Raw genomic sequence first — 12,936 nt, 5'->3', positions numbered from 1 at the left:
ATTCATTAATTGTATTAACTTATTAGTATTTCATAGATTTCAGAATCAACTATTCACTTAATTAATTTTCGATCATTTCTTTTCAACCTCTTGAGGATATTATATTTGCAGTTATATTTCGCATTTATATCATAAATTTTGTTATATATCTATTTGAATCGCTAACTGCAGAAAGGCAACAAGTCCAGTTTTGCCAATTTTTCAGGAGAGACAAAAAACTTCATCATCATCATCAATGGCGCTACAACTCTTCGTGAGTCTTTGCCGCGTTTACTATTGCCTTCCATGTTTGTCGGTCCTGTGCCAGTAATTCCAATTGTCGCACTCCCATTTTCTCTAGATCTTCTTTGACTGCATCTTTCCCAGAACACATTGTTTATAAGGCGATTGTCGTTACTGCGTATTACATGCCCTGCCCATCTGAGTCTATTGGCCTTTATATATCTGACTAGATTTTCTTTTCCGAATAGAGACTCTAGCTCGTTATTGTATCTGCCCCTCCATTCGTTTGTCACGCTGTCTCTGCAAGGGCCATATATCATTCGAAGAATTTTACGTTCCCACACCAGCAATTTATTTCTCTTTTTGTTAACGTCCATGTTTCGCTTCCATACGCGACTCCTGGTCGTATTATGGTCTTATATACCCGGATTTTTGTATCTCGTGAAAAAAGTTTTGACTTCATTAGATGTTGCATTGCAAATTATTCTCGTTTCAACTTTTTGCTCTAATTTGTTGTCATTTGTGATTGTTGCTCCTAGATATTTAAATTCTTTACCCACTTCGAAGTATTTTGTTTTGTCTTCATTTATTTTTAGACCGATGTTTAATGCAGCTTCTTCAATGCTCGAGAAAATATCCTTAATTTCTAATGTTGATTATGCTACTGCGTCTACGTCATCGGCAAAGGCGAGGTATGATTTTTATTCCCAGGGCAGTTATGTCTGGTTTGATTTTTGGATATATTTTTCACATGACATATTCTAAGGCCAGGTTAAACAACAATGGGGACAACGGATCTCCCTGTCTCAGTCCAGAATTTAAGCAGAAAGCATTTGATATTTTCCCCTATTCTAACTTGTGCAAAAGAGTTACTTACACACATTTGTGTTACCGCAGCTAGTTTCTTGGGTACGCCGAGCTCGATCATTGCCTTCCATAATGTTGCACGATTAATTGAATTATAAGCCTGTTTGCAGTCTATAAAAATGCACGTCGTGATTATATTCCCAATACTTTTCAAGCATTTGTCTTATTGTAAATATTTGATCAATAGTCGATCTGCCAGGAATGAAACCACACTGGTAGTCACCAACTATTTCTTCGGCGTATATACTAATCTTTTTAATAATATCGAAGCCAATATTTTATATGTAGTGTTGATTAGTGAGATTCCTCTGTAATTCATGCATGATTCCTTTTTTCCTTTCTTGTGTATTGGTACAATAATACTACCACGCCATTCTTTCGGCATTATTTCTTGTTGCCAGGCCATTTCTATTAATTGATGAATTTTACTTATGAGTTCATGACCGCCTGTTTTAATTAGCTCGGCATCAATATTGCCCAGACCAGGGGATTTATCGTTTTTAAGCGTTTTTATGACATGCGTAATTTCTTCGATGCTTGGTGGGGGCATCTCTAATTCGACCGTTTGATACTCTTATTCTCCGTTGTTTCCACCATTTTCATTGTTTTCATCAGTGAAATTTTGGATATTCAGGAGCTCTTGAAAATATTCAGCTCATCTTTCTATTATTTTGTTTTCGGCAGCCAGTATTTCTCCATTTTTACCTCTTACGAAGTTGGGTGTGCTTATGTACGAGCTTCTCTTCGACAAAAAACTTGGTAAACTTAAACACACTACTGGTATTAATTATATTATAACAACAAATATCACAATGGCATCCATTTCAATCTTTATATCTTGGATTTGCTGGAATTCGGAACAGTGATAAAGTTTTTACAAAATAATGACTGGTCTACAAATAAATATATTTTATCTCTAACATAACTAAATACGTATTAATATCCGATAAAATGTTACAATCAAGTGACTCTATTACTAGAATTACTAAACAAAGTAATACAATTAAGTAGATAAAGAAACTAGTTAGAATTGCTAAGAGAATGTCTAATATATATTTTTTTAATTCTTTAAGATATTATTATTTGACTTACTAAAACTAAATAAATAATAAAACTTAAATCTCTTAAACACACACTAAATTTTTTATTAGAATTTCAGTTTGTTTTGTGTATTTTTTACCTTCGAAGAAAATGTGATCTAGATCACCTTCTTTTTGACAGTCTGGGCATAAATTTGAATTTACCGTTTTTAGTTTGGACAGATGACTAGGATAGCAGGCGTGTCCAAATTTTATTCTAATTATGGATGTTATATACCTTCGCGGAACAGAATAATTTATAAACCAATAATCACTTGGGATTAAAGGCTGTATAGAAGCATATTGCGAGGAAGACTGCGTACTATATATATGCCAAGATTGTTTCCATTTACTGTTAATATTATTTTAAATTATTGTTAATGCGTCTTGTCTACAGATTTGGTGACCAGCTTGCGTTCCGGTATCAATGGCCTTTTTAGCTAATAGGTCAACATGTTCGTTGTACTTAAGACCTATATGTGCTTTAACCCACAAAAAATGAACAACTCTTCGGTTTTTATAAATGTCATAAACAAGTTTTTTAATTTGAAAGACATATATTTGAGTTATTAATAGGAAAATTTAAAATTTCAATGGCTAACATAACAGACAATGAGTCAGATACTATTGTAACAGATGTATTCTGAGTGTTTTCAAAGTATCTTAATGCTTCATATATTGCTACAGCTTCAGCACTAAAGATTGAAAAACTAGGACTTATCTCATTTGTGAATGTTTTTAATTTTCCAAATCGTACAAGCAAAGTAATACTTACATAAAATGTCCCGTTGAGGAGCCCATCTAGTAACAAAAACATTGTCTGGTCTGCCCGTCATCTCTCCCTCCCATTTCCAAATTACCCTTTGTGGTAACTTGGAGAACGCTTTCAGGAAAGTCTGTTTTTTGCTTTCCGGGAAACTAGAACCTCGAATTGTCGATCCCATGCACATGTAGATGACACCATGTTTAGAGTCTGTGATAAATTTTTCCATATCCTGACAATAATAATGTACTATAATAATATACACAATTTATTGTAAATAGACACAACAGACACTATTTTTACGTTGGATCGTAGATCGTGAGACACCCAATATAAATATATCAGTTAAATTATAAAACAATTAACTTGGACGTTTTTTGTCAAAGCTATCTCATCCTGGATATAACAGTGACTGACGATGATCGTTGTGGGGCATACATTTGTGTTTTCTTTTGCAGGTACTTTTTGAGCTCCAATATTTGAAATGTCCTATTTATTAACTGCTTTGTCGACTTATATATTGAAATGTCGTTGATTCGTTCAGTTAAACTTTCGCAAGATGATGAAAAAGATCTACGTATCATTAAAAATCTTTACTTACATCAACGTGCAAACATCAGTATTCGCGGGGATAATTCTGAAGGGGTACAAATGCAAAGACGGTTAAGACTCAACTTCATTTTTTCCCCACTAATATTTAATATATGTTTGTGTTCGTTTTTAATAAAGCATTGGATACTGTTCAATGAAGTATTAAAATTAATGGCGCAAGTATTCATAATTTGAGGTGCGCCGATAACACGGTGAAATTGCAAATAGTTACGAAGAACCATCACAAAGACAAAGTTGTCGGTAAAACGCCAATACAAACAGAAGTGGTACCAGCTTAGTGAAAACAGAGATTTTATATTAAAATGCAACATAGACGGAAGAAGAGGGCCAGGTTATAGAAGAACGTTAGAGCTTTGAAACCTGATGGGGTGATTTAACAAATCCTCTGCTTTAAAACTGCCGTCGATAATCGAATATGACACAGAAAAAAAAATCTTTTGTATCTCTTTATCGTTTCTATATCACATTTGGATATGTTTAATCTTACTAGTAGATCAATCTCCTGTTCTAGTCATACTATTTTTAATTTCTTTTTTCTGCTTGATTATTAATCTTACTTCATTAAAGTAGCAAATACCATTGTATGCGGTGAGATGTTATTAATTTTAAAGACAAGATATAAATAACTTTTAGTTCCTTACCTGTGGTAGCTTCTTATTCGGCTTGGACTCTAAATGTATTCCACCAATCTCAACGACGTTTGGTCCTATTGGCAACGGTAAATTTAGTGAAAAATGTGTATTGATCAGTAGCAAACTTAAATTTTTCATAATATCACCATTTTCATAGAGATCTACACCCACATATTTGTTAGATAAATAACTGCCATACCACCCCATTACCAATTTGTAAATGGCGTTATTGTATATATGTCCAACTGTATTTTCCAGTCTTTCCAAAAAATCCATTGGTTGCGTGTTTCCCAAAAAGTGATCGGTTATGTATCCCGGGTGATACGGTACACCAAACCATTGGTACATCCAAGGCATCCAACCTGCCGAATGTATACCTAAAATCAGATAAGTTCATAAGCTGATATTTTAAAAATAAGGGCTTTACTACAACCAAAAGACACTATTAGACCTTAAGTGCAATTAAACTTATCTTACCAATAACAGGAACATTATATTTGGTAGCAATTCCCATGAAACAATTTGTATTAAAAACTTCCATGAGTACTACATCAAAATGGTTATCTTCTTTTAAAAACCGTTGGAGGTTAGGATGGGACAACCCCTCGGAACATGAAAGTCGAGCAGCTTCTGCAAGTAGAAGAGGGCAGCCATATCTGTCCAACCTAGTTCCTAAAAAATACCATAGATCAATAAACTCAAACGTTTTAAAGATAACATTGATACAACTAGAGTCACCAGTGGTGATTGCCCTAGTTGAGCCTTGACCTTTGTAGTCTATTTCTATCTCCTCAAACATCAGAAAGAAGCAAAACTAATCTGACGTGACAATGGCAAGTGTGGCCTTACCGAAACATTGTCGAAACAATGGTTTTTCTAAAAACCAAAATTATTCATCGCGGAGTCAAACCCGTAAAACCAAATATGGCTCAGCGGAAACCTTAAATCCAGTATATATACTTTTATATATATATATATATATATATATATATACAGAGTAAGAAAAAAGAAGTACTTGTGACTCGTTTGGAAAAAATATATAAATGTTTTTGATGGGTTGGAGTCAATAAAAGGGGCTATTGGTTAACTATTTAATATCTCGAGCTTTCAATTGTGTTTACAATTCTTATCAAGAGCTGCTAAAAAAGACAAAATATCTTACAAAGTTGAACTAGAAAGAAAAACATTTTTTGTTAACTCACCAAATAAAATTAGTTTCGTTAATAAAATTGCTGCAAATACATTTCAAAAAAAAAAAAAAATTAATACTAAAATGCCCTTATCTAATAAATTCTTCCCTGAAATTTTAATAATTTTGAAAACATTTTCTTAACAAAAATAATTGAATTTATAAATAGTTTAAAGTAGCAACCAATTACAAATAAGCCTCAATGTCATAAATGCCAACTTAAAATTTTTACCTTTGACAATTATATTGTCAAAAATAAAATTTTGTTTAAAAATTCTTTTTTGTTTAATAACAAAAAAGAAGAAGATATTCACCATTGATAGATGTCTGAAAAAATGTAACAGATATATGGAAAATTAAATAAAAATGTGATATTTTTAAGTTTCATATATAAATTATAAAGAATAATATAATTATAAATTTTGCTTAGATTTTGAATTTCTGATCTTTTGTTTAAATTATTATCACTTTTGCTAATACAAACCATTTCCAAAAAAGTCCTTTTGAATTTACTTTCACTACATAAAATTTTTATGTTATCAAAATCCATAATATGGTCTTTATCGATTACATGCTCTGCCAAAGCACAAGATGGTTTTTTAATTCTGCAATCACTTTTGTCAGAAATAATGCGATTTGAAAGATTTCTTCCGGTCTCACCAACATAGTCAGCTTCACACTGAGTACAACTAATGCTGTATACTACATTCGTTTTTTAAAATTTGTCTATAGGATATTTAGTTTTGGAATATAAAGATGAAATAGTTTTGATGTTCTTTGTTGCTATTTTTATATTGTCAATAACCTTTAGTGTTTGTATTAATTTAGGTGTTAATAATGGTATAAAAGGTAGTGAATGATAATAGATGTTCTGATTGTTAGATACAATGTTTTGAGATTTAGCAAAAAATGGTGTTAAGTTCTTTATATTAACAATATTAGAAAAAAGCATCCTATGTAGCATATCTGGGGGATAAGAGTTTTCAATTAAAATATTTTTTAACAATTGAAGATCTTCATGTAGATAATCTGGATGAGAAAGTTTTAAAACACGTTTCAATTTTGTAAGATATTTTGTCTTTTTTAACAGCTCTTGATAAGAATTGTAAACACAATTGAAAGCTCGAGATATTAAATAGTTAACCAATAGCCCCTTTTATCGACTGCAACCCATCAAAAACATACATATATATATATATATATATATATATAAAGGGGGTTGAGGTTAATTGGGTATACAGCTGATTGAAAGCCAAGTGTACTCTGTTCAACAGTTCATTATATTTCGCCAATTTTCATTGGCATCATTAGATATATTTATATATATATATATATATATATATATATATATATATATATATATATATATATATATATATATTTATATATATATATATATGTATATATATATATATATTAGAGGATATATCGTCGCTTGGATGCAGAAGTAGCCTAAGTCACAAAATGTTAATTTTACAGGAGAGCATTTTTTTTGTTTTTTTCTCAAAATATTATAAAATTCTTTTATCAGAAAATTGTATAACAATGTTTAAAAAGCTACTTTCCCTACAGTTCATTGCTTTAACGATAAAGGCCACGTTCTAAAAAAAAGCTGGACATAGACTAGTAAAGTCTCAACTGATGTAGTCTATGTCCAAATTTGGACATAGAATATACTTACATGGAAGTACTTAGGCTAGTTCTGATCAATCCATAATATCAATAATCTAATCATGTAGTAGGTATAGGTATAAATTATTTTAACACAAACAGTGTACTCACTTATAAATCGTATATTGTCGGCTTTCAGGTTTAACAAATAAGTTTCTGAAATTATTAACAACTGGGCCGTGTTAAAAAAAGACAGAAAATATTACTACTTAAAAAATCAAACAGATGGAACAAAATAGAAAATAAAACAAATAAATTTTACTCAAAATTAGGAACTAAAATTAAACAATTATGAATATTTAAACATCAATATCTGAATCTTCCCCTGTTCGTTTTTCATCATAAGGTAGGTTTTTAAAAAAAATCATGATATTGACATGAAATAACTTTCTTCTGGCAAAGAAATTGCAAATGGTCGTATTTCTTTTTCGTTAATTGAATTTGCCTCGTATAGTTTGGCTTCAGTTCAATATCTTCTATATTAATTTGAAGTGTCTTTCTACCCTTTTTGACCAGATTAATTTTTTTAAATTCAATGTCTTCAAAATTGTATTTAAAAAAACACATATTTGGATAGTCTGGCCGGGTTTGTAGAATTCGTAATTTGTTCCAGTCAACTTTCTCATTAGATTCATCCTTGTCCCAATTAATAGATGTTTTTGCTAGAAGTTCTTTTAGATCAAATATATTTTCTTGGTCTAATTCAACGACGTTATACGGGTTGTTTCTCTTTGCAGTTGTGACAATTGTGTACCATTGATGAGGAGAATAGACTGGAATATTACGTGATGCTCTTTCAATCACACTATGAATACTGTCTCCCTCATTTTGTGTGTGCCCTCGTTCCAGAAAGCTATGACAAATTTTTACTTTATATAATTGAGAAATGTAATTGTATAATGAAAATAAGTATTTATTTCTATTTTGTCCGGCACAATTGTCAGAAAAAAATGAAAACTCATTTCTACCGTGTTCAATATTACGCTTTATAAAATTCAAAAGGCAACTACCTATTTCACAAGAGCATCTCTTGCCTATGGTTTCATACCACATATAACAGTTGCATTCTTTATTACCCATATTAAAAATAGTAAAGTTATAAGTTGACAATTTTAGCTTATAATACGCTAATCCAACTTCCGACTTTGGTACCTGAAGTATTTGTTGTAAATCAAAAACTGCGCAACAAATCTGTTGATTCTCCTCAGCTCTTTTTTTTTCTGCATCCTTAAATTCTCTGGCTAAATTCTTGTTTTTCAAGTGCAGTTGATACATTTCTTCAGCTGCTAAATATCGCACAAGTCTTTCTTTGGCTGAAAGAATGACATATTAAAATCTGAATTAAAGACAGCCCTGTATATACTTTCCGTTGCTACTTCAGTAATGTTCATATCGGAACAGTATTCCTTGTATAAAGAATACATTCTGGATATATTAAGAGATGCAGGTCAATACAAACGTGTTGTGTTTTTTCTGCAATAGTGACTTTCAATTGTCTGAAAGGAATTTATATGTTCTCGAACGGATTCTTTGACAGATTCGTTGAGTAAGGAGTTTTTGCAGGCCTTTCCTCTCCTGTCTTCGGAAATCGTACCAATGGAACAAGTTTTATTAAGTACAGTTTTAACAACCTGGGCACTTATACAAAGAGTATTTAAAAAGAAAATCTTACACACAGGTACTTTGATGTTGTCCTTTATGAAATAATAATCAAACGTGAATGTTCTTCTACTATGTTGGTTTGGAGAAGGCAATTCTTCATTTTTTTCTGCAGCAATATTTATCTTCTTTCGGCTAATTCTTGTTCTTTCTTTATTTTTTCTTTGCACTAATTTTGAAATGAAATCTCGTTGTCTGTTGATGTCTCCAAGATTCCAGTAACGACCAAATATAGATTGCCTTTCTTCTTCAGGAATCTTTTCGCTACATTTCATTCTACAATGACATGGATCTTTCATTTTCCGGGATGGTTGAAGTTTATTTTTCCAAGAGTTGTATTCCTTTCCGCTATTTCGAGATGTCTTTATTATATTTCTTCTCCAGGAAATCGGGTTTCTTTTTCTTTTGCATGACTTTCTTATTGATACTTCTTCTTGATCAGGTTCCTGATCCAACAAAAGAAATTCGGGATCATTTTCATCGTTATCGGAAGCATAAGGATCAGACTCAGAGGATGACATGTCCAAATAATTTTCCAACACATTCGTGTTAACCAATTTGACAGATCTGCTAGGTTTGGAATCACAATATTGGTTGAACAGTTTTTTGGCGATGCTTTGTGTGTCTGATTAAATGAATTGGAATTAAAGTATGTTGAAGTTTTCCAAAACTGTTGTAGAACAGGCGATGGTTCTAAATTTACAGAATCCATTAACTTAATGGCATATTTTGGAATGGAAACGTCATCGTTGGACTCTGAAGTTAACATTTTATCTGAAACAACAATAATTTGTTTATTGCCATAATAGTTACTATTATCTAAAACATTTTTATTGAGAAACAAACTTTAGGCCTACTCACTATAGGGTAATTAATTATAATAAATAAAATAGCATTTTTTAAATAATTTCTCATTTTTATCAGTATAATAATGAGTGACTTTACCCTAATATTTGGTTGATATTAACAGTGCCACTGAATAAACAGCTACTATTTGACATAATAAAATAAAAATAGGAAATAGAAAATCACACGAACAATAAATTTTTGTCTTACCTGCACACTGGTTCTTCTTCACTTCAAGCAACTGAAGTATTTTTGTACTTCGTGAGTTCAGCTCCAATGATTTTTGATTAAACATAATTTAAATTCTTATTGAGCTATCTTAAATCGCGAATAAGTTTATGTCCTCAATATATATATATACGTAAATTTATGCAGAACTAGTCTATGTCCGGCTAAGCGACGGAGATACGATCGGTTTGCTGCGGCGCTCTTACATAGACTGATTCTGCATGAAAACTGAAAACGGTACGGAACATAGGCTAGTTCAAGTTTTGATCGATATGAGCGTTAGTTGTAAAGATGGACATACAATACTTCTGCATCCAATGTAATGATGCTTTTACTTTCAAATGGACCTAAAATATCAAATTAGGCAAAAATGGACATAGGCTACTTCTGCATCCAAGCGACGATATATATATATATATATATATATATATATATATATATATATAATATATATATATATATATATATATATATATATATATATATATATATATATATATATATATATATATATATATATATATATATATATGAATAAATTTTCAAAAGGTTTCTTGTGGGTTGTGGGAGGCGTGTCAGCTGGAGCACATTTAACCCTTTTACCATTGTCGGGACATACATGTCCCAATAGATATTAATAAGAACGGTTGGCTATTTTTTAGACCAAAAATACTCACATCTGTTCGTATTCACTGATTTTAAAACACCGCAAACTAATACACCATATCGGGTGAGTCAGCATCCAGTAATAACGAATGAAATCAGTATGAATGAGTGTACAACTGTAAGTAAGTGTAGCAGAGGTAGATGTTTTTTTTTTGTCTAAAGCCTATTTTTTGCTTTAAAATGTTGGTGGTAGACATATGTCTCAATAGTAATTATAAGTATAAGTATAAGTATAAGTATAGTAATTATAAGAGGGACTATTTGCTCCAATCGTAAGGAATTCCCTAAACGAATTTTACACGTTTCCAATTTTTTTAAAGACAAGAGTTGCAAGAACTTATGGACAATTTGGATGATCTCTTTGATCGAGAAAGTGATCCACTTGCAGTAAAGAGATATTGCTTCTTGCAGTTGCATTCATAATAAAGATTTTGCGTAAAAATTAATATTTACTTTATTTGTCTTTTATTACTAAATATACGTTTTTAACAATACATCCCACTCAAAACTACTATAGGAACAAAAGATCCCATAGCTATTTATTTTTTCAAGATAACTGTCCAGTTGTCAGAGACTTTATCTCAAAAAATGAGACGTACAGACGTCCCATTCTCCATCGTTTAGGCCTTTCTTACTCATGGCGTCGTCTACTTCGTTCCTTTAGGATTTCCGGGGTCGTCCACTTTTTGTCCTTCCTATGGGGCTCCATTCGGTTATTCTCTTTATCCATCTGCTGTCGCTAGTTCTTCTTACATGTCCATACCACTTTAGACTTTTTTGTTCTATATATGTTAGTATGTCTGTTTCTATTGATGTTCTTTGCTTTATTTCGTCACTACTTCTCCTATCCATTCTTGATACTCTGCAGCATATTCGCAGGCATTCCATCTCTGTTGCTACTATCTTACTGCTGTTTTTCTTGTTTATGATCCAATTTTTAGCCGCATATGTCATACATAATACTTCGTACTAATGTTTTATAAATCTGTGTTTTTGTCTTCATATTTAGGTGTCTATCCTACCATACTGAGTTAAGTTGTCGGATTACTGTTCTTGTTTGTCTTAATCTTCATGTAATTTCTTCCTCTGTTGTTGCCTTTTTCGTGATTATAAACCTTAAGTATTTGAATTTACCCTTTCCTTTGATTGTTACGTTGTCATCAATCTGTAGATCTTCTATGTCTTCTTCACTTGTAGATAGGTACTCTGTTTTCGCGAGGTTAATATCTAGGCCAGCCTTGGTATATTCTTCTTGTAGTTTCTTCATCATGTAGCTGAGGTCGTCTTGGTCTTGTGCAATCACTACTTGATCGTTTGCAAAGCTTAACGTATATAGGTATTTGTTCCGTACCGGTATTCCCATGCTTTCGCATTTTCTTTTCCATGTAGTCAAGGTTTTCTCTAAGTATATTTTGAATAGGGTTGGAGATCTGGAACAACCCTGCAGTTGCCCTTTTCTTGTGCTGAGGTCTCCTATGATTCTTGTTCCCATTTTAATGGACACTTTATTTCCTTTATACAGACCTTTTGTAGCTTCTATGAGTTCCGTCTGTATTTCTATTTTGTACATTGCCTTCCATAGTTCTGACCTTGGTACAGTCATACGCCTTTCTAAGGTCCACAAATGCTAAATGTATATCTCTATTTTTTGCTTTTTTCTTTTCCAACAGTTGTTCCAGAGTGTATATGTGGTATATGCATGATCTTCCTGCCGTGAAGTCTGCCTGATCCTCCCCGATTTTGCCTTTTATCGCTTGCTCTATCTTTTCACGCAGTATCTTCCCATATAATCTTCCTATTGATGATATTACGCTTATTCGTCTGTAGTTTTTGCATCGTTTTCTATCTCCTTTCTTAAATATGGACGTCATATATGCCTCTGTCCATTCTTTTGGGAGCTGTTCTTCATTTATGGCTTTTTGAAATATCCATTGTATCATCCGGTGTAATAATTTTTTTGATCCGTATTTTATAAGCTCAGATGAGATGCCTCCAGGTCCCAGTGCTTTCTTATTTTTTATTGCTTTTATGGCCGTTGTTATTTCCCTATCTGTTATTTCTATTTCTTGTTGTGGGGATCTGCTTCGTCTTCGACTGTTTTCTCTTCCAATGAATTGTGGTCTTTGTGCTGTTAACAGTTCCTTGTAATAGTCCTTCCATTCTAATTTAATATTTTCTCTTGAGTTTTGTTTCAATCCTCTCAACACTTTCCACGACTCCGAAGTTCTTGTACCTTTTATGTATGTTTCAAGATTTAAGCAGGTTCTTTCACATCCTTTATTCTTTTGTTGTGTTATTTGTTTTTTCACTTTTCTATCATTTTCTCTATATTGTTTATAAACTTTTTCGTTGTTTGTAGTCAGCCATTTTCTGTATAGTTGCTTTTTTTCTTCAATTATTCTTTTTGTTGGTTCATTTATTTCATAATAGTGCTGTTTATTTGTTATATCTTCTTTTTCTCCAAGGGTTTCGAATGCTGCTTGTTTTATACTCGCCTTTAAA

The 12,936-nt window shown here is 32.0% G+C and overlaps 1 protein-coding gene across 1 annotated transcript in view; it reads right to left on the bottom strand.

The window, feature by feature from the left end:
• The window catches only part of LOC140441523 (UDP-glycosyltransferase UGT5-like), a 33,502-nt gene that overhangs the window by 3,732 nt on the left and 16,834 nt on the right, over positions 1-12,936 (bottom strand). The window contains exons 2-4 of the mRNA XM_072532302.1: positions 4,653-4,847; positions 4,185-4,552; positions 2,944-3,163 (exon numbers count right to left, since the gene is read on the bottom strand). Coding sequence (XP_072388403.1) covers positions 2,944-3,163; positions 4,185-4,552; positions 4,653-4,847 — 783 coding nt within the window. The remainder of the gene's footprint in view (positions 1-2,943; positions 3,164-4,184; positions 4,553-4,652; positions 4,848-12,936) is intronic.

This window comes from Diabrotica undecimpunctata, chromosome 5 (assembly GCF_040954645.1).
Source record: "Diabrotica undecimpunctata isolate CICGRU chromosome 5, icDiaUnde3, whole genome shotgun sequence".
NCBI lineage: Eukaryota > Metazoa > Arthropoda > Insecta > Coleoptera > Chrysomelidae > Diabrotica > Diabrotica undecimpunctata.
Note: the sequence above shows the minus strand (reverse complement) of the source record. Positions and strands in the feature narration are given on the sequence as shown.